The sequence below is a fragment of the Myripristis murdjan genome, chromosome 24 (assembly GCF_902150065.1).
Source record: "Myripristis murdjan chromosome 24, fMyrMur1.1, whole genome shotgun sequence".
Classification (NCBI taxonomy): Eukaryota; Metazoa; Chordata; class Actinopteri; order Holocentriformes; family Holocentridae; genus Myripristis; species Myripristis murdjan.
Window position 1 is genome coordinate 10,268,153 of NC_044003.1, and position 21,453 is coordinate 10,289,605.

The window sequence follows — 21,453 nt, forward strand, 5'->3', positions numbered from 1 at the left end:
TATTCATGATTTTCCTGCTCGGAGGGGATTCCCACATCCATGTCCTTCAAAAGCCAGGCTGCTGAATGTTGAGGGCTTGATGTGTGTGTGCGCGCGTTCACGCATGTGCAGCATGTGCACCACACGCCTGATCCGAGCTGGCCGCTGGGGAGATAAATTTTTTTTATAGAAATGTGAGACATGACCAGCGTTATCTGATGCAGCTCTGTTAACGTCGGGCCTGACAAGAGGAGCTACTGATTTTCTGCTGCTGATTGTGAACTCTGAGGTTTTCATTGTGTTGAAATCTTCACATTATCTTCACAAAGGCTGATCATTATCATCTGTAAACCACTCAAAGGCTGACAGTCAAGATAATCAAATCAATCAAATCTTTTAATGGAAAACTCTTCACTTGTCATTGGAAAAATCTGAAAGGATATAATGGCATTTTGAATTTCTTTTGGTCAGTTTCCTCATAGGATGCTTACATTGACAGTCATAATCATTTATTCCATGTGTAATAAAAATACTCAGTCTAAACACAAAGTCTGTCTGTAAGTGCATTTCCCATTTCTGCACATTTTAGAACTTTATATATATTGCACCTACAAATTATGTTTATTTTACATTTACATTTTACATTTTCTTTTACATTTACTGTCACTGTGTCTTCTATTGTTTTTCATAACACTTTACTGAAAGTTGAATTTCCCTCTGAGGGACAATTAATGACTGAAATGAACTGAGCATTGTTATGCATCTGTATTTTCTCCATTTCCAGTTTCTAGTCTCTCATAAAACAAATGTACTGCTGTATTGTCAATCACTAGTATTACGTTCCCGGTTTATGAGTTGAATTCTACACAGCTGTATGTATTTATAGTCAAGCACTCTAAGGTGTTGATTGCCCTCAGATAATACTCAATTTTTTCACCCCGAGGCGTCTGATGTGTTGTACATTTGTGTGAAAGTGGCAAGCAGTTTTCAGGAAGGATGTGGTTGATGCAAAAGTTGTTGTGTTTCTCTACATGTGTGGGGCACAGGTGTGATCACTGGTTTCATGTGAATTATTGTTGTACGTGTGTTTGTTTATATGCGTATTATATGGGAAGAATGCATTAAATATGATTATGAAAACACAAAAAACATTGCTGACTTTGTTATACCTACAAGAAACTGGTCCATGGCCTATTTTGGGTTCCGAGTCCTAGTTTAAAGAAGAGGATTAAAGCAGGATTAAAAGTTCTCATGTCAAAATAAAATGAAGCTTTAGCCTCTAATACACACGCAAAACTTAGCCCTCATATCCAATTTGATCTCTACATGTCCCAATCCCACAGAATACAACAGAAGAACGACTCAGAAATAGACTCTATTCTTCTGTGTTGGCAAAGACCTCCAACGCAGGGATGTCACCTGCAGCCGCCACACAAACCTGACCTGACGCCACATGACGGAATATGTTGCAGGGCTGTAAAGCCATAAAACTCAACTACTGGATGGGGTCAAATTGACCACCAAAGACAATAGGAGGGTTAACTACACACTGAACTAATAAGGGAATCAAGAAGAGGTGGGTGGACAGGGGAACAGGCAGGGAGCGGAGAGGCTTGGTGAGGGGCAGAAGGGGCGAACCAGGCTAATGCAGGGGAGGTCTTCTAAGGAAACAAGCTGGGTAAGACTTTGAGATAACAGGAAGGACAGAAAAGCGGAGAAAATACCACAATAGAGAAATCAAAGCAAAGGCAAACACACAGGATTGTGACAGAGACAGACGTGGCGTAAATCTGCCATCTGTCAGCAAAAAGCTGCAGTCAGCAGTCAGCTGCAGCCTCTTAGTGCTGAGTAAGACCGGTCACCAGACGGAGACGGCAGATCATGTGCGCAAGGCCCACGGCCCAAGATAACACTGCAGACGTCTGAGGTGGGAGCAAGCATACACAAAACACACCGTCTCGATTGGCTTTATCGTCTAGATACGGCAGACTTTCCACCTCTGCTGTGATATTGCGATGTTAGCTTACTGATAGCTCAGAGACAGAATTAAGGAGCAAATCTATAAAGCATGGTCACTCTGAATAGTGAGCGGCTGGGCAAACGCCACAGGATGTTTCAAGCTGCAACAAGAAGCCTGAACTCTCTGACTCATTCACACGCTGCATCGATTATGTCTGTATGTTATGTCAGGCATGTACTGGAGGGTTCTTGCTAAGTTGCAAGGGGGTGATGTGTCCTGTGTTTGCTAATTGGGGGGGAAAAAAACAAAAGAAAGAAAAAAACAAAGTGCAAACTCTCCCTTTCAGTGCTGCAGACGCCAAATAAAGCAGATCATCCACATTCCTGGCTAGGTGAGTAGATTAAACGGTCATATTCGAAGAGGTTATCAAGGCAGTAATGCTTATCAGGCAATACTGTCATGCTGTGTTCATCATATAAACACAAGCTGATTGGCTGCCTGTCCCTTTCCAGCTTTTGTCAATGTGTTGTCTGTGTCTAGAGCTTCACTGCTGTGATGTGAACCAGCCTATTCAGGGTTCATACTTTGCATCTTAATATGTGGTTTTCAAGGACTCACCTGACTAAAATGAGGCTTTGAAAAAAAGTTGCAGATGAAAGGGTGATTTAACAGTATATGTAGTGAAAGTCGGTCTACAGTGTATTTCAAGTAGAATTTATGAGCAAATGAAAAGCATACTTACATCTAGATGCTTTTTTTTCCTTTTCATTTTTCAATTCCACTTCAAGCTGACACAAGCTCTTTTCAACTGTCCTGACTAGCCTGGGACAAACTGATGCATGGACATGCACATTGGAAATCCTAAAATGCCACCACAGTGCTCCCATCCTCTGTTATGGTTTTTAATTGGCCGATAAATCTTTGAAAGAGCTGATGCTGTTTTTTCTCAGTTTACATTTTGCAAAAAGCCCCCCAGCAGCCCCTTCCACCAGCAGGAAGTTATTGACATACTGAGCGTGTGCGTGTCTGTTATCACGTATTCTGGTAGACGTGTGCCAGAATAAAATGTAACTTCGGGGCAGGCAGGTGGCCCTGTGGCACAGAACATCCAACCCTCACAAAATAAACACACACACACACGTGTACAACGATAGAGACATGAGCGAGTTACTTATCTACATAATCACTGCAATTTATTGCGAACAGCATACAAATATTTGAAAAGTAATTCCACTACTGTATTAGGCCTACTACACACACAGACACACTTCCCAGTTCGTACAAACATGACTGCTCTGTGACAAGCTGTCGAATTTATTCCTTCTGTTTACTCCAGCCTTTATCTCACTAAACACGTAGGAAGCAGATCACGCCACCCTGAACAATATGCCAAAATGTTAAACACACTAAGGTTTCAGAGGTCTTATTAAGGTTTATTAGTCTGTTTTATTTTGTAGGAGAAGTGAACAAAATTCCATGATATTCCAAGACTTGTCCCAAGAATCTATTAATTTCAGTGACTTCCCACCAACCTGTGATTTTCAGTGTAATTAAATGTTTTGGTGTAGCAACTTTTCTCCAACCTGCCTGGTGTACTTGCACTTTGAAGGTAGCTGACTTCCTTCATTTGCCAAAAAGTCTTCCAAAATCCAGCAGGTGGTTTAACATTTAGGCTGAGAGAGAGAGAAAAAAATAACAATTTCCTCATAACAGCAAGAAATAATTTTTCCTGCCATGCTGCCTGCCAAAGCATGTTGTATGATTGCATTACATTCTGGTCTGTTGCAGTCAAGCAATTCACTGTCCTCAGTATATAGCTACTCCTACAATTAGTCAGATGCAAGTGACACTTTTATATCAACTGAGTAATTAACTGAGTAGGTATTTAGGCCTGTTAGTTATATAAGTAACTAATGTATTGATGACTTGGAAGTGTGAACAAACTTATTTCCAGAAATTGCAGAAAAGAAAATCCATTTTATGCAGGCAAGTTTATGGGGAAATTAGTGCCTAACAAAAGGAAGTGGTATTTTTAGTGCGGTGGTGTGGTTTTCTGAATTGCTCAGTGCCACAAAAAAGGGTGGTAACCCAAATTTATGAATAAGAAAACTCATCACAGTGCGGTTACCTGCCCCTACCAACCTTTTTTTATGAATCAGGTCTACTGTGTTTGGGGTGGATTCTCCCTCTCAGGCCCCAACCAAACTTGTTTCTGCAGTTTCTCACTGGCAGCTTTATGACTGTTAAACCTCCAGACACATGGCTGCCCTGCAGGTGCTCCTTGTGAAGCACTCTGAAACCAACAATGCTTCAGAGTGTGAGGCTGTTATGATTCAGCCCCGAGCGATTAAGCTGCTGAACAGTCGCCGTAGCATGCTGACCTTCAATATGATGAAACTTTCTCTAATCTGCAATATTTGTGGGGTTGTATTTGCAAAGCGAGAAGTGGGAGTAAACTCGAGTTCCTCCACCACTGTACCTTTGGCAATGCCCACAGCATTTTATCAACCTGCTTACAGAGCAAACAGCCATACCTGACTGGCAAAATACCTTGTCTTTCAGCTTCAGTGCACACATACACTTCACTCACGGTGGTCACATATAATTTACAGCTTGACTTTGAAATGAGGAAAAACACACAGAGCAGTCACTGTCATTCTAAAAGGCTGCACTCAGCATTTTGTTTGGGAAGGCACACACATGCCCCCGCGTGCAAGCCCACATACACACATTTAGAGGCAAGAGGCCAGCCTGATAGTGTCCCCTGCTAGCCTCGGCAGCTGTGTTAGATCCCGCAAACTGTGGACTCCCTTCCTGAAAGAGTGAACAGCTTGCCTTTTGACCCATGTTTTTTTTTTCCTTCCGCTTACTCGAGAGGCGTCACAAGGCTGGGGTTTGGCCGAGAGGAGGGAGATTGAAGGGGGTTGTGGGAGGTGACTGGGGCAGGACGGGTGCAGGGGCTAAGGCCGGAGTTGGGGATAAGACTGGACGGGGCCCTGTGGTGTCCCAGTCTGAGTAGCAGACACAGGAGAAGTGTTGGGAAAACACAGGCTGGGATCCCCAGGCGAAGCTGACCTCCCTTCAATAACAGAGTCGTCGTGTCCAAATAAACAGTCACCTCCTGAACCCCTCCGACATATCCAAGCTCTCCTTTCCGGCCCTCCTAAGAAGGTGTTTTCTCCAAAATCATATTTTCCCATCTTATAGCATAAATAGTGCGCAACTCAGGGACAGTGAGACATATTTACGTAACTGTGCCTTGACTGAAATAAGACCAGCAGATTGAATCTTCCTGTCATATTGGCTTACATCCATGAAGACCACACAGCTGAAGGATCTTGTGTGGACACATGCTGCTCCAAGCGAATATGTGAATTGGTGTGAAGTACAGTTTCTGGGACATACTCAAGCTAAACATTGCAGGGTTTTGGTTACAGCCACATTCTGGCAGACCACAAGACTGTTGGCTTTTAGCTCTAGGTTTTTGTGTATGTTGTATTAAGCTGATTACATATCACTGCTGTCAGGTGAAAGCTGTAAATCTCACACATGTAAACTTTTCAGGAGCTAAGAAAGACAGCTTTGTTTTGAGCTTGACTACCATACATTTTTCTTAGTTTATTCAATGGGTTGATAAAAGGTTCATAAGCCCAGGGGCTTGTAGAATTTCCTTAACCAACAGCCGACTGCGTAATTGAAGTCAAACCATGAAAATAACCCAAATTTGAGTGATGAGGTTTTCACAAAACAAAAGTAATGTCATATAATCTCATTCTTAGATAGCTAAATTCTGAACCAAAACAAATTACCAGTAAACTGTCTCATAATTTTAATCTTGTTTTAGAAACTAAAGACAAGCTAATAATAGTTTAGCTAAAAATAATCATGTGAAAGTGCAGGGTTGGAGTTTAAAAAGCTAAAAATCTGTTGGTGGTGTAGGCAAGGTTCTCTCTGAGGATCAAATCAACCCTAAATAGATATTAACCAGTTAATTACGCATCAGAAACACACAAGGCATAGTAATGAAGCTCTGCACAGCTGGCACACTTTGCTCTGAGGGAAAACCATGTCTCACATAAGAATTCAAGTTGTTACGGCTGCAGTTCAGTTGGCATTGGCGAGCATTAAGAAGTCTCTCCTGCAGCTGGAGACAAACGAAACAAACCTGTGATATCTGTGTTACCAGAGGTGCTCAACTAAAAGTTTACAGGAGACATATTTTACTGACACTGCACAAGAAAATTTCTTGTGGCTTTCTTTAGACAAATTTTAGCAAAAGAAACCCTACAGTCCATAAATTCAGCACCACTTTAATTTTGAACGGAGCAACTGCAGAAAGTGTCTCTTAGTTCTCTGGATCCGAATTTCCATAAAGGATTGTTAATATTTCTAAATAATGCCACAGTTGTCATGTCTCATATCACAGAAATAGCATTCATGGACTATCGATAAGGGTGAATTTCCCTTAAAGTGCCTACTGAAGTTTATCTACATCAAAATATCAAATAATTGGCCTTTTGCTCCCGTAGTCCTGACATTAGACATTTGAAAGTTCTTAGTAGTTTTTCCTGGCTTACAGCTTATTTATTAGGCTACGGCACCCTTATATTTGTTTCTCAATGTTGATGTGGGCTTTTAAAAAGTCATACAGTCGACAGTTCCCATTGGAAGCCCTATACCCCACTGACATTAAGCCACCTAAGCCACTATAGGCCAGGGAGACCCTGACTGAAGTGCTTCCCTTCCTCTCATCTTTCACACTGATATGACTCATGTCTCCAAAATGTGTTTTGATATCTGTGTTGTTGAAGCCCTCTGGTGGACCCCTTGTCCCTATTTCAACACTTGCCCCCCCTCCTGTACACAGAACACGTCCAAAGAGATCATGATACTGGGAAATCATGCCACGGATTTATCTGAAGGCATTTATGTGCTGTTATTCTATATCACATAACCTTTGGCCCAGAAAGTTGGCTGACAATTGAACTGGTAGATATATTGAGATTATATTGATATTGTGATAGGATAACTACATACTACCTGGGATTTTGGATATTGTAATTTGGCAATATGGCTTAAGTGTTGTCTTTTCCTAGTTTTAAAGGCTGCATTACAGTAAAAGGACAGTTTTCTGAACCTTTTAGACATTTCCAGTGGTTCATCATCCCGTCATTATCGAGGTATTCGGTCAAAGATATGATATCTGATTTTATCCATATCACCCAAACTTTGCTGATGATGTTCAAGAGTCAATGAATTCTGATCCGCTTATATTCAAACACGCACATGCAAAACACCAACTTACCAGGTGAACATAAGGCACGAAGTAGCCGTAGAGGGCTGCAGGGATGCCAAAGGCCCAGATTCGGTATCCCACAGACTTCCAGATGTTGATGTTGAAGATCTGGCTCAATGGCGGGCAGCAGCTGCCCGTGCGGGTGTTGCGCACTTTGGAAGGCAGCAGGGGTTTGTAGGTGAAGCCAGCCAGCATCAGGACAAACATGAGGAGGCTGAGGACGCGCATGGTGTTCTGGAGGCCGACTTTTTCCAGCAGGCCTGACAGCAGGAAAGGCAGGGTGACGGTGAAGATGCTGCTGCCGGCCGTCACGATGCCGTTGACCAGGCCCAGGCGCTTCTTGAAGTAGTGACCCAGGATGACCAGGCTTGGCTGGTATGCAAAAGAGCAGCCACAGGCAAACACAATGCCATAGGTGAAGTACATGGGGCCAAGGGACCTGCAGGAGGACAAAACAAAAGGTTTATCACCACAGCCCAGCTCCAGCCTTTTCCCCTACACTTTTAACTCATAGGCTGCCAACTAAGGATGGCGACGAGTAATTTTTTCCCAAATCAAGTGATCAAATGACTTACTTGAGGGGGTATCAGTTCCTTATGGAGGGAAGTCTATTTTTAGAGCACATCTTATAGCAGCAGCAATAACAATGCACAGCAATAGGCTATATCCCATGCATAATGCTTATTTTCAATCAAAACAGTCAGAGTTACCATTTGATATAAAAATTTTACTCACAGCTAAGAAAACACTGTACCAAATGAGTTAAATAATAGGCTTATTAATTACAATAAATGCCGTCAACTATCGATTGTGGCGACATCAAAACAAAAAACAGGCATGGGTTACAGTAATGTACAATATGCAAGAAGTAAAAGTCAACATTGCAAATAAAAACAGCTGCAAGAAAAATAAATAATAACATCTAAAAAATATATAATTAACCCACCAAAATGGGAGAACACCTGCTAGCGAAATTAAAACAAAATAGGCACATACGTGTAAAAAAACAAAACACTGAGTTCGCTCATAATGGCGAGTAATTGATTACTCATCCCTACTGCTGATGTGTATTTCATTTTTGATCTTTGATTCTAAATGAGATTAAGGTCTGCTGCTACTTTCCATCAGGGCTTCAAAACAGGATCTAACAGCTTTTGTTGTCGGAAAAGGTGTCAAACCAATTCAAAGGGCAAAGTAAGATTTTTTTAATAGAACATACTGTACAACAACAACATAGTCTCAAAAACACTGTTTTGCTCAGGGAGAATGTTGAGCAAGTTTTTTTTCACTAACCATGGTATATAACTGCAACAACAAACATTGTAAGGTTTTAGGAATGAGGAGTGAGAGATTGGATGTGCTGCACTGGGTCCAAAACAAAGAAAAAGCAATGTCAGTAAAAGAAAATGTGAAAACAATCAGGTGCTCTTCCAGGAAGAGGGAAGATAATACAAGACAACAGAAATGACTGTCAAGCTGCTTTGTGGGTGAGGTCCATAATTTGAAAAGCGGTTCAAAAATCCAAGCACTTCATCAGGGTGTGAAAATCATGCAGACACATGTGAAATTTATAAGGTCACAAACAGTCATATCACATCACTTCACTGAAACCCTCCTGTTACGGCACCTGCTTTTATTCATATAGCTCTGGAGACAGTAAGCTAATACTGTAGGTACTATCCAGGGGCCAGATGCATAAAACTCAGATTCATGACTAAAACTGTGTGCGCACAAAGCCAGAAATATGCATATGCATTCTTTTCATCAGATTTATAAAGCCATACCCACACATGCTTCTGTTAAATCTGTCTTTGTGTAACTGTTTGCACGTGCACAAGCCTAATGCACACACCCACAATCAGCCATAAATTTAGGTTGACACAATCCTAATTAGCTCATCTCAATACCAAATCCCTGTTGCCACTCACTCATTTTTTAGACATGGCAACTAAAAGCACAGCAAGGTCCTTCAACAGCGCCCAAGCTGCCACTGCTGAATGTCATTATGCAGAACCGTTACGCTCAGCCTGGAGCCACTCAGAGGTCAAAGGCCATCCTAGTGGATTCTCAACACCCTGTTTGTGCAGAGTTTCAACTCCTGCCATCATGGAGGAGGTAGACTTTCCCTAGGAAGGCCAAATCAAACAGATATCTGAGATCATTTGTTCCTTCAGCTGCTGGGTTCTTCAACAAGCTGTAGGACTAGTTGCTATAGCACACACTTTAACAAAGGATTGATGGACTCATTCTCTGTCTTTTATTTATTTTTATGATGTGTACTGGTTGTGTTGACTACTGTTTGCAAACCAAATTGCCCCTCAGGGACAATAAAGACTATCCAATCCAATCACCAGGAAGTGAAAGTGACTGCTTGTCACATTATGGACTTCATCCACATGGCAGCCTGACAGTCATTTTTACTGTCTTGTGCTGTAAGATTTTTATTTAAGGCATCATGCTAATTCCTTGTTTCTTTGTTAATCTTGACTTTTATGGTTGTTTCCCCTTTGAAGAATGTGTTGAACTGTATAAAAGTCTGTAAGTCTGTATGAGAGTCTGTGTAGAAGTATAGTTGCTGTATGAATGCTGACACCTGTACAGAGAAGCAGCCACACCTTAAAACTACTGTTATAAAGTCATTTGCTTTGACATTTGGTTTACTTTGCCCACACAATCATTCAACTTAAGCAAATGATATCAACGGCTACTACCAAGAAAATATCAATTAGTGGCAGAAATCCAAAGAAAAACAGGATGGTGCCTCTAAAGGGTTTCCACAGTCCTGTTTGGGGTAAATAAATTTGAAGGGTTGCATTAGACAATGCTTGGCAGTGGTACAAGTGAGTACTTAAGGCAGATCTCTACAGACCATGTACTTTGCACTGTCTGCTGCCAGCCTGCCTTCACTTTTGACAGGTGTTTGACAGTAACTTGATAAGCAGTAATGATAAAATGAATACTAATAAAAGTAAAGTCAATATGTGGGTGGAGCAGTTGGACCAAATTTTCTATGTGTGAGCGCATGTTTGTGTGTGTGAATAAGAGTCTGTAAATATGTATTAGATACTGATGGCTGAAAACTATTTTGCTCCAGGACCTGGAAATACAGACAAGTCATCAGTCGAATGGGCCAGTCTCCTGAAAACCTGATATATTTATATATTTTCATACATGTACACCTAGCAGAATATGAGCTAACCAGGAAAATGAAGACAAACAAGATCATTTTACAAACAAAGGTGCATGATACAAACATTACTCAGGAGTAACACTGGGACATTAATTAGTTTGTCAGTGCACCATCTATTTACTTTAGCTAATTTTTGATTTTGACTTCTTTGAGAACATTTCATACGCTGGGCATTTCATATCTTACACCCGGTACAAAGCAGCGGCTAGCGCAATGAAAGCATCTTTGCTAGTTTGCAACTGGCACAGTTGTCATCTTCCCATCCAGCATCCACAGTGTGTAAATAGCAAGTGCACTTGCACCCATCTGTGCGCCCACGGGCATGTTGGTCTTAAAATGAGGTGTGGTCAGGCACATTGTTGGCCCAATGCTATCTTGGGCCAGTTGAAAGTGATTGTGCGAATGACTAACAAAAAACAGTTCTTTATTGCATATTATGCCAAAACACACCCATGATTAATTAAGAGAGTAAGTACAAGCCTTTTGAAGGCTTGTACTTACCTCCAATACATGTGTGACTTGTTAATTATTTAATATCACTAAAATATAGTGGAGGTACCCTGTAAATGGTCATTATTTGGCAACAAAGTTAACTATTATCTTCTGAGATTAACCTTTTTTTGGCTAGTAATTATTTTGTGAGAATAGGTGTTGCATCTTTCCAGTGATAGACATTATGTCATCTTGGAATTTAAGTCTTTCCTTCATGCTCCTTACTTGACAAAGGAACTGGCCAATAACCCGACCAGACCAACAGCAGCTCCGCCCACAGCAGTCACTCTGCAGCCCAGGATGTCGGTGAAGACGCTGACAATGGGAGAGCAGAAGAAGATCATCCCCATGGAGAGGGAGCCCACCCACGCTGCAGGAGCCAGACAGACAGAGACAGAGAAAATGAAATTATCAGAGATGTTAAGCAAAGTACCCTATACCTCACAGTGATTATCATTTCACATCTAAAGAGCAGGAAGGCAAAGCGAGGTCATTGTTGAACATACCAAACGATAATGTTGGGTGCAGCTACAGGGAGGTGATTGAAATTCATGCTATAAATTATGGCTGCAAAACAAACCCCACTCATAGAATAATGCAATGCACAAAGCACTTTTTGGACAACATGTTTGGTAATGGCTATAAAGATGCCAGTTCCCATTCGTAGACCACTTGTAAAACAACTAAAACCTGTAACTCCTCCCCGCACCAACAAGGAGGGCAGGGTCAGCAGGAAGAAACATTCAGGGAACAGGAAGGTGTGATCAGGAAAAACACTTCAGCCTGGAAACAGTACCAAGTACGTGGGAACCATGGAGATATCCTTACGGGTAAAACACCATTTACTTCCTCTTCTTACAAAACGGATTCAAAGAAATTAATGAGAAAATAGAACCTGCAATAAATAATGTCAAAATAATTGTTTGACAAATGGAAAATGCACTGAGAGTTTTTTCAGAGATAGGTAGCTATATTTAGTTATACAAACATTTCTCAGAAGTAGAGCTGCTCTGGACACAGGCGTAATCTCATTGTCTCAGTTGCATCGCAAGTTAGGAGGCAAATAGCCACAGTTTTTCAGCGCACAAGTTAGCTAACTGTCAAAAAATAAACTCAAACTTTATCCCCAGGTTTTAGGGTTATTAAGCCATAGACCCCCTTTTGAAGTGACCCTTATCGAAATACATTTTGCTTTGTATTAACTATGAAATTGTTTGCATATCATCCTTGAATATGGGCAATTTGATTAAAAGCGGTGAGACTAAAATATAATGTTGACATGACTGCGCATATTTTTTTGTATGCTAACAATTTCTATTTATTAATAATTATTATAGTCAAACTAAGCTGTTCCTCATTTTGCAGAGGACCCCCTGGCAGACCTTCAAGGCCCCTTAAGGTGCCCCGGACCCCACTCTGAGAACCACTGCACTACACTACCACTGCATATTATAGGCTGCATTACCTCTTAACTCAATTGCCTTTTTCTACTTTTTTCCACTGAGCTTCAGTCTAAGCAACTCAGAAAAAAATGTGGTTCTCAACCTGTGAGCTTACATCCAGAGCGGCTCCATGAAATGTCTGGATAACTAAAACACAGATCTGCCATGAGCATGACGAGAGGAAACACCAGTGACTTGGTGTCTGCTAAATGCTTGGTCAGCAGCACTCCCCCTCTGCAAGTTCAGGGCTAAATACCACTGTCACAGGCCACTGCAGACACCTGGATGTTGGAAAATGTTCGAATACAAGGGCAACTCCTGAGCCAATGTAGGGCAATACATTCCATTCAGGCTGTCTGGAAAAGTGGCTCTCCAGCATGGCATTGTTCTTACCATGGACTCTGAGATACAGCAAGCTAGCTTGAGAGTTAACCTAAATTAACCTAACATTAGATAAATGGGTTAGCTATCTGGGTTAGGTATCTATCTAAAATGATTCACAAATTACAGCTTAAAGTTCACAATTAAAACTTTAATTTGTGAAGATACACTAAGCAAGTCACCCTGAAAAGTGTCATCACTGGTCATTGCTGTTACTGAAATGACATACAGGGGGCGCTACAGTGTGTCCTGGGCCTTTGCTTACTTGGCAATATATCAGGTTTTGTTCAGTGCAAAACAAAGAAAACATAAAGTATGACATTTTTACATGTAAATCACAAAGTGGATAAGTTTGACCCTTTTTGAGCTATTCTATTTGACTGGATGAGGACTCTTTGAGAGAGATTTCTGCCAAAGTTGATCGTCTAATTTAAGGCCCACACCACCTCTCACAATCAAGTAGTATGGGTATAGTATACATTTCCTGAATCCTAAGAGTCCTTTGACAATTTTTGTGTTTGGAGTCTCTGATGTTCCTTAATGTCACAGCGATTAAATAAAGTATTAAGTTTGGGTGAAAATTGTGGGGAAAATGTGTGTCATTGACGGTTTGAAAATCTTGCGCAACACCCATGCTTGTCAGAAAGATTCACAACTGGGCCTGAATGAAAGCAAAGAAGGTCCTCTTTAGAAAACACAACATTATAAAACACAGATAAATGTCCTGACCATGAGATTGAACCAGGATATGCACCAGCATCTAAAATGTGATTTACTGTAGGGGTCAGTTAACTTCATGAGCTGATTACTGTGACAAAGCTGTCAAAGAAGAATGCTCATCATGCCAAAATATTAGCACAGCATGAAGTATACAGCCAGGGCAATGCTGCAGTGGCTTTGGGACATCCAGTCTGACAAAGCTTGAGAGGATCTCTAAGGAAGAAAAAGTCCAAACCAAGTACTGAAAAAAGGGACCCAATGCCTGTGTGAATGACAAATACTTTTTTTCTGTCATAATGGGGTACTGCATGTGGATTGATGACCAAAAAACAACAATCTGTTAAGCTAAACTAAGAATAAAACACCACAAAGTTTGAGAAAGTGGAGGGGTCTAATTGTTTTCCTGATGCGGTGTATATTTACATTATGACTGTCCTGTTTTTTGATCTCTATCTATGCAACAGCAGCAGGCGTGTGTGCACCGCAACACGCAGGAAACAAGATATGTCACTCTAGCAACACTAGGAAATATAAACACAGCGCAAGCTTTCAGATATACTGTTTCCGTCTTTTATTCTAATCAACAACAAGAAGCCAAGAGATGGGGAGGAGAGGACACATAAGTATGGCAACGACGGATGATGGAAAAGCACCTCTGCCACGATCAGCAGTGACTGACATGTTTTGGTGGGAGAGACCGCCTGGAGGCACGGAAAACTGGGACAATAAAGGCAGGGAATGCTCAAGCATCTTATATAGGACGCGCACAGCTGTTTTTCTCATTTTTGGGGTTACATGAGGGGAAACGTAAGGGAAAACATAGTGCTGTGCAAGTTTTTGACCTCAGAAAAGGGAGGCATATTTGCCGGCTTTTAAAGTTATTGCTGCTTCTGTTGGCTTTACTTTCTCAAAGATATTTCACCCCATGTACTCAGACTATATTTACAGGTTGTCCCAGTAGACAGAGGTTATAATGATGGCTCAAAAACAATTCTCAACTCTCTTTTTTATTCCAAGACTTGTATTTCAAATACATGTGATATACTGTGTGAATACAACAGCTTCGGCCTTGCTGTAAGGTTCACATTGATGAAGCTAGGCTAATGACTCCCATAGACTGCTAGTCTTTATGCTAAGCTAACATGAAATCCTACCCATAGGAACTGAAGGTGAGCATGGTATGGGACATCTTGTCTCAGTCTGCGTAAGTCAGAAAAAGCCTATTTTGCCCAAAATGTTGGAGTATTCCTTTGAGGCATGAAAAGTACTGGCCATTTTAAATTATTTCTGCACATGCATTTTTTGGAAAACCATTGACGACAGCTCTAATCATTTGAGATTTTATAGTACCAGAAGCCTTCAAATGTCACTGAGAACCCAACCTGCCCATTCAAACACCAGAACCAAAGCTGGGTTTGTCTGAGGCCACACTGAGGGGAAACCATGTGGCCAAAAGCTTAAAGAGAAAAAAAACATAAGAGCAGACAGTTTTATAGAGGAGATGGATGCTGAGGAGGGAGTGGTAACATGCTCTGAGCAAAGAGATTTATTGTTTCTGTGAAAGTAAGAGCAAAACTCTTGGGACTGGAGCGACTTGAACTCACCGTGTTGAGGTAAGCGAGATGTTTATTGACTGTAGAGCAGGGACCTCCCTCGGTCAAAAGCTATATGTATTCATATTTCCCAATGCAAAAATAACTACACAGACATGCTGCCTATGTTTAGTTGCCGTCCTATTGACATCCTGATATTATTAACATCCTGATCCATTTCCTGGTGTAAGTAAACACATTAGAGCCAACACACAGTTTCTTTGAACCCATTCCAGAGGCTGTGGTCAGAAAAACTCAAAATTCAATGGGGTCCTCTCTGCTGAGTCTCATATTTTGTGGGGATAACAGCCTGCTTTAAGCTACATATTGTAATAAATGGTAGTGAACAAAAACGGCAAGGAATCCCTCAAAGACAACAGGAAATTGCTGTCCTGTTTTCATCTGCTGCCCCTCTTGATTTAAAAGCATTTACGCTTCAGACAAAGAGGAATTCCAGATTGAAAAATGTAATATCAGGATGCTCTGTCCCGGTGACATCCACCGCTCGCCGCAGGCCCCACTTGGTCACTGACAGACAAGGCAGAGCTGCGCTAAGTCGTCTGTCTGCTTCGCTTAGACTTCTCGCTAGAAACCCCTGTGCTCTGAACCCAGTCACCCCACAACAACTGAACCTACAGCGGTGGAGGAAACACGGAAACGCTCATAACCAGGAAGAATGGGTTCAAAAGGTGATGAGCTGACATTTCTTAAAACAGTCCTCTGACTCAAATCCTTTCTGGTCAACCGTTCATTGTTTTGTTTTTTTGTGTTTTTTGGGTGTGCAGATATTATGCTTGAACAAGTGATGTCAGTAGTAATCAGTGACCCTGGATCCTCTTGTCCTGTCTGGAACATCAAACAAGACCTATTGTGTAAAGCACAGATTGGCCCTAATGGATCCCTGGCAAGTCTTCCTCGATTTCTGCAAATAAATTCATACAGCTCGCATTAAGCCAGTAGTTGGCGAGTTATCTATTAACCAAAGTCAATGGAAACTACTAATGGACAGGCAAAGCTTAGCCTGTATTGTTACTTCTCAGCGGTGCCACAGACCATTTCCCCGGCTTGGTCAAATAAACAACTTTTCCCCGTGGCGCGTTCTAGGAATCTGTTGACTACAGATGCTCAGGCTCCTATCAGGTTTCAGCATGGGGAATGGACTGCCCTGGTAAGAGCTCTCCACTTAACACTGTGCCCCTCATCTCAGGCTGTTACACCAGAATTAACAGGAAGTGAAGAGGGAAAAAAAGGTGTTAATAAATCAACTGCACGCCCTGCCAACAAGCTAGCAACAACAGATGTGCCTCACCATCCTCAAATCGAACAGGAAACATTCACCATGGTTCATCCAGTCACTTCGCATTTGGTATTATGCCACTCTTATGACAGATGAATCTGTCACTGCTTGTCAAAGTCTCAAAAAACATTTTCATGAGCAGACTTTTAACTGATTGTACCTTTGTCCCTTTCTCTGTGTAAAGCCCCTTGCAAACTCTGATAGTTGTAGTAGTATACAGAGCAACCAATGAGGGATCACGATAGGTAAGCATGAGAACGTCTTGTTAAAAAATACTTATTTTATGTAAACCATCAAATTTAATCAACAGGGACATTCCTGATTTTAATCTTTAAGATAATTGACCTTTTGCAACTTTATCACAGTGAAATAGCTATCTGGCAGTGAGACAGATTTTTTTGGCAGTGGGTTTTGGAAGGTGGGGGTCGCCTACAGTGGTATGCAACGCTATGTATGAGTAGGTTACAACTGATGATAAAATCCTTTTTTTTGTTTTAGGGTGCCACTGGATCACAACAATTATTCTTTCATTTTCACAAATAAGCATCAAAAAAGTAACCAAAAAATAAATAAACAAATAAATGGATAATTCAGAATTAGTGTCGCCAGTGAAAATCCAGCATAACAATCCCACATGTGCCAGCTGTGGGTAGGTCTTTCCTGAGAAGTGTGTTTATAATGGTAAATGGAAAAGTTTTAACAAACTGAGTATAGGTTGAATCATTGGTGTGTAATGTCTCCAAATTGAAACGTATTTTTTTATATATATAAAAAATTGCTTTCAAAAAAATTGCTCACTTTTAAAAAAAATCTGTCGAGAGTAGCTTTGCAGTAGTTAAATTTCTTGCACGTGCAGCTTATGAAATCTGAATTCCACAGAGGCTTCATATAAATGTTACAAGTCCAGTACATGTCCAGTAACCTGTTATTTAATGTTACTAAAGATAATACAAATTCTGAAGCAGAACTGCAGTTTTCATGGTGATGTACAATTGAGCAACAGCTGCAAAGACAGATTTAGAGCTCAGTCTGCTGCAGCATCCACAGAGCCTCCTCTTCTGTCAGTGCTTTTGGGTTTGACCTGACAAGGCTGAGCTGCTTGATGTTGACAAATTGGCGCAGGTCCAGTACCTCCCACAGGGCTGCCCGCACCTCTGGCCCATCCCGTGCTGGACGGAAACACAGTTGTACCAGGACAGGATCCAGGCTCGCTGGATCTCCACAGGCAGAGGTAATGACGGAGCGGCACACTGAGCCGAACCGCTGCAGCAGCGCCTCCACCCAGCAGCGTCACCAGCCAGCTCGCATTACTATCACACAGACTAATTTTAGACCCAGTGACCCGGGGTCGGGAAGTGGACTGCACTGTACTGAACACATGGTTAAGCCCGAAGTCCCACAAAGCAAAGCACAAATTCCTTTGTCAAAGAGGAATTTGTCGAAAGAGAGACAGACAGCAGACAGAAAGAGAAATAGAAAAGGGAAGTAAGTTGTATTGACCCAAGTCATACCCAGTACAAAGGCGCAGCTATGGCCAGTGATGAGGTGGAAGTTGGTGTAGAGTTCATCTTGGATCAAATCCCGCCAAAACTTTCTCTCTCTCCTCTCTGTCTCTCTCTCTCCTACTGTCTCTGTCGATGAAAAAACACTACCAAGGGGAATGGACTGCATACTCTCCTCCAGCAGGGTTAATGGGTTTACAAGCTGTAGCCTATGTTAAGCTGAACATGTTTGGCACATAGCTGAGACTCATTACTAATGTCCCCCCCTGAGGGCACTGGAGTAACAATCACAAGGGCTGTAGCGTCTCCACAGAAGACCATTCACTGCCCTGAAATTTTCATCACTTGACAAGATGTATAGATTTATTTGTGAAAATGTATAACCTTGGCTGGTATGATAGGACAGAGGGTTTTCTGTTTCAAGAAGAGCCAAAGTCAATGCTGAACTCGAATGCAAGTCAAGGCATGTGTTGCTAAGGCAACAAGACTTACATTGCTAGTGACAAGAGAGTTAGAGAAAAGTAAAAGGAGGTGAAAGTTTAAAAAAAATTAATATCTGTTTTTGGGTCACAGGAAAAATTCATTTGAAACAAAGCCAATTATTGCAGCATTCAGCCTGAGCACCTTGGTGGTACACTGAACCAGTCAAGCCTTAATAAGAAAAGCCCCAGTTACACCTTTACTACAGATCCTGACCAGCAATTATATTCATAATTAAGCCCTATTCAGACAGGATTAGGTCAACAGGAGGAGGTAACGCTGCAAGTAAAAAAAAAAAAAAAAATCTGCACTCATTTAATCTAGAACTGAGACTCAAAATTGGGTTTTGAGAAATGATCTTTTGTTTCCAATACAAACCAACTAGTTTTTTACACTATTTCTTTAAATCAAGCGTTATTTTTTATACTAGAGGAGCGGCCTCCCTTATTCTGAATTATTACTAGAAATCCTGAAACATGAGAACCTACACTGGAAACACATGGAGTTGCCTCAATCCACTTACATTTACAATGTAAGGCAGCGTAATTATTACTGTTGCATGACCATGATTTTAGTCCAGTTCAACTCCAAATCAGATCCAAACCAGACACAATTTCATCCTGTTCTATCTCGGTATTTTGCCCTGTAAAACATACACCAAGCACAGCTAATCGAGTCTGAATTACTACTGCATGGAGGAAAAAGACAGAAGTTTGCCCATCAAAGGGGCAAACTGTAGCAGCTCCAGCTGAGTGTCTATAGACTGTATCGGTTTACATGTAGTAAGAGACAGCTGTTTTTTTAAAATGATCAATTAAGTTACAATTAAGTTAATTATAACGTGTAATGGAAAATACAAATATCATAGTTTCTGTACATTGTGTGACAAAGATTCCACACACACCAACTACCAGCTGAGAAAATCTTCCTGTAGTCATCCTGTTAGTGTACAAAATTGTTTCAAGGCTGCAGACATGCATCATGTAACATTTATTCACACGATGGACAGAAGTGAAATACTTCACTTACAGAAACAATAACTACTTTTGTCAATGGCAGAGCCTTGTCTTCACTCTACAGACTGTCTTTACACTCTGTAGATTGACTGACCTTCTTGCAAGAATAAACTTTACACAAAGATCTTGGTCTCAACCTTTATTCAATAAATCAATAATTCCACAACATGTAGGCTTTCCCACAGTTTTTCCTAGAGTTCCCACTTTTTAAACTGCATCAATCTGTTTAATCTTAGGATAGACTGTGGTTTTTGTATGCCATACAAATTTGTCATTGAATTTACAGATGGAATTACGTATCAGTCCTATTAGCACAGTGTCATGTAGGGGTTGTATTATGTCTGTTGTGTGAAATTCATTTGCACTGCATAGTGAATATCAGGTGACTTCACTTAGGTTGGAATTTTTACTTGACAAATTGCATTGATGTGGAATCAACAGAAATCAATCATTAAATATCGCTAATAATAGTCCACATAACAGTCTTGTGCAATACTTCTCAAAACCAGTGCCATCCATAATGATTCATTTGATGCATGGATAAACTCTGTCCAATGACCTGCGTCTTCGACCTGGTAAAAGAAATAAATCAGATTAATCGCTTGCACTTCAGCCTGAATCAAAATGAAATGGAATCAAATCATTTGCAACTCTTAAATCTAACGGTATAATATGAATTGCAACTGGTAATGAGTGAAGGATGAGCTGATTAAATCTTGGGAGTATCTAGATCAAAGGTCAAAGTCACCTTTAGGTCAAAATTCCAATTTGGACAATATCTCCAGAACTAAGCATTGTAAAGAGATGCAGCTTGGTGTTATCTTGTGTTGAGGTATGGTGCAAGGCTAGGCAAGATTACTCATATAGCACAAGTCAGACACAAGGCAATTAAAAGTGCTTTATAGAGGGTTAGGGTTAGGTTAAGACAATAAAAACAGAAAAAAAACCCCAAAACAAGCAAATAAATAGGAAAACATATTTAATTTACTGGGAAGCTGCAGTAAACAATAGCCTAATATTTTAAGCCCTGATTTAAATGAGCTGACAGTTTCAGCAGACTTCAGGTATTCAGGAAGCTTGCTCCACAGGTGGGGAACATGAAGCTAAATGCTACTTCACGTTGATTGGTTTTGATCCTGGGAACACTGAGTAAACTGGTCCTGAATGACCTGAGGGGTCTGCTTCATAATGTTCAAGTAAATCAGAGATGTATTGAGGCCTGAGGCCATTTAGTGCTTTACAGACCAGTAATAGGATTTTAAAATCTATCTTTTCACACATAGAGGAAGTAAGTGCAGTGATTTAAGCACTGGTGTAATATGCTCCACTTTTTTGGTGTTAGCGAGAACTCTGGCAGCAGCATCCTGGATGACCTACGGCTGTCTGAATGATTTTTCGCTAAAACCTGTGACAATACCATTACCAAAGTCTAGCCTATTGAAAATAAATGCATGGTTTTGTAAATTTTTGTGTCATGGAGTCAAGGTGAGTCAAGGTGAATGGCACAGATGTATGGCCGTTCAGACATACATACGCACGTACAGACGTACCAAAAACCTGAAAACATGATGCCTACACTCGCGGCTCTCACTCTCCTGGCGGCACAAAAATAATCCCTTAACAGAATCACCAACTGGTGAATCTTTGGTTGAAATTAGTCTGTCAAGACAAAGATTCACACCACTACATCAGGGCCACTGCTAGAGACACTACACTCACACATCTGGGCTTGAATGAAGCATGCAACATCACAACTGTGACTCCATCTGCCACAAACCCCAGCTGGAAGCTTTCTATACTGCACTCTTCGATAGGAGGCTCCAGTGGGGGGAAGCTGCTACAGGCACTTAGAAGCAATGGTCTGTATAGGTTATGAAAAAAAAAAAAAATCATCTCAAATTCCAGCTCATGTTCCTCTGCCATCACACCACAGAGAGAGAAGAGAGAGGAATATAAAGGTAGACGTTTATGGTTACTGAATATACATAGAAAAAAACACACATTAAAGCATATTTGGAATAGCTTCTCATTAGAGTGGATGCAAAAGGTCCATATGGTCTTCGTTCAGTAGGAGCTGTCAGAGGCAAGAGAGAGGGGTGGTGTGTG

General features: G+C 41.1%; 1 protein-coding gene across 1 annotated transcript in view; it reads right to left on the reverse strand.

The window, feature by feature from the left end:
* The window catches only part of slc16a10 (solute carrier family 16 member 10), a 42,447-nt gene that overhangs the window by 7,316 nt on the left and 13,678 nt on the right, over positions 1-21,453 (reverse strand). The window contains exons 2-3 of the mRNA XM_030047928.1: positions 11,143-11,287; positions 7,245-7,674 (exon numbers count right to left, since the gene is read on the reverse strand). Of these exons, the coding sequence (XP_029903788.1) occupies positions 7,245-7,674; positions 11,143-11,287 (575 nt within the window). The remainder of the gene's footprint in view (positions 1-7,244; positions 7,675-11,142; positions 11,288-21,453) is intronic.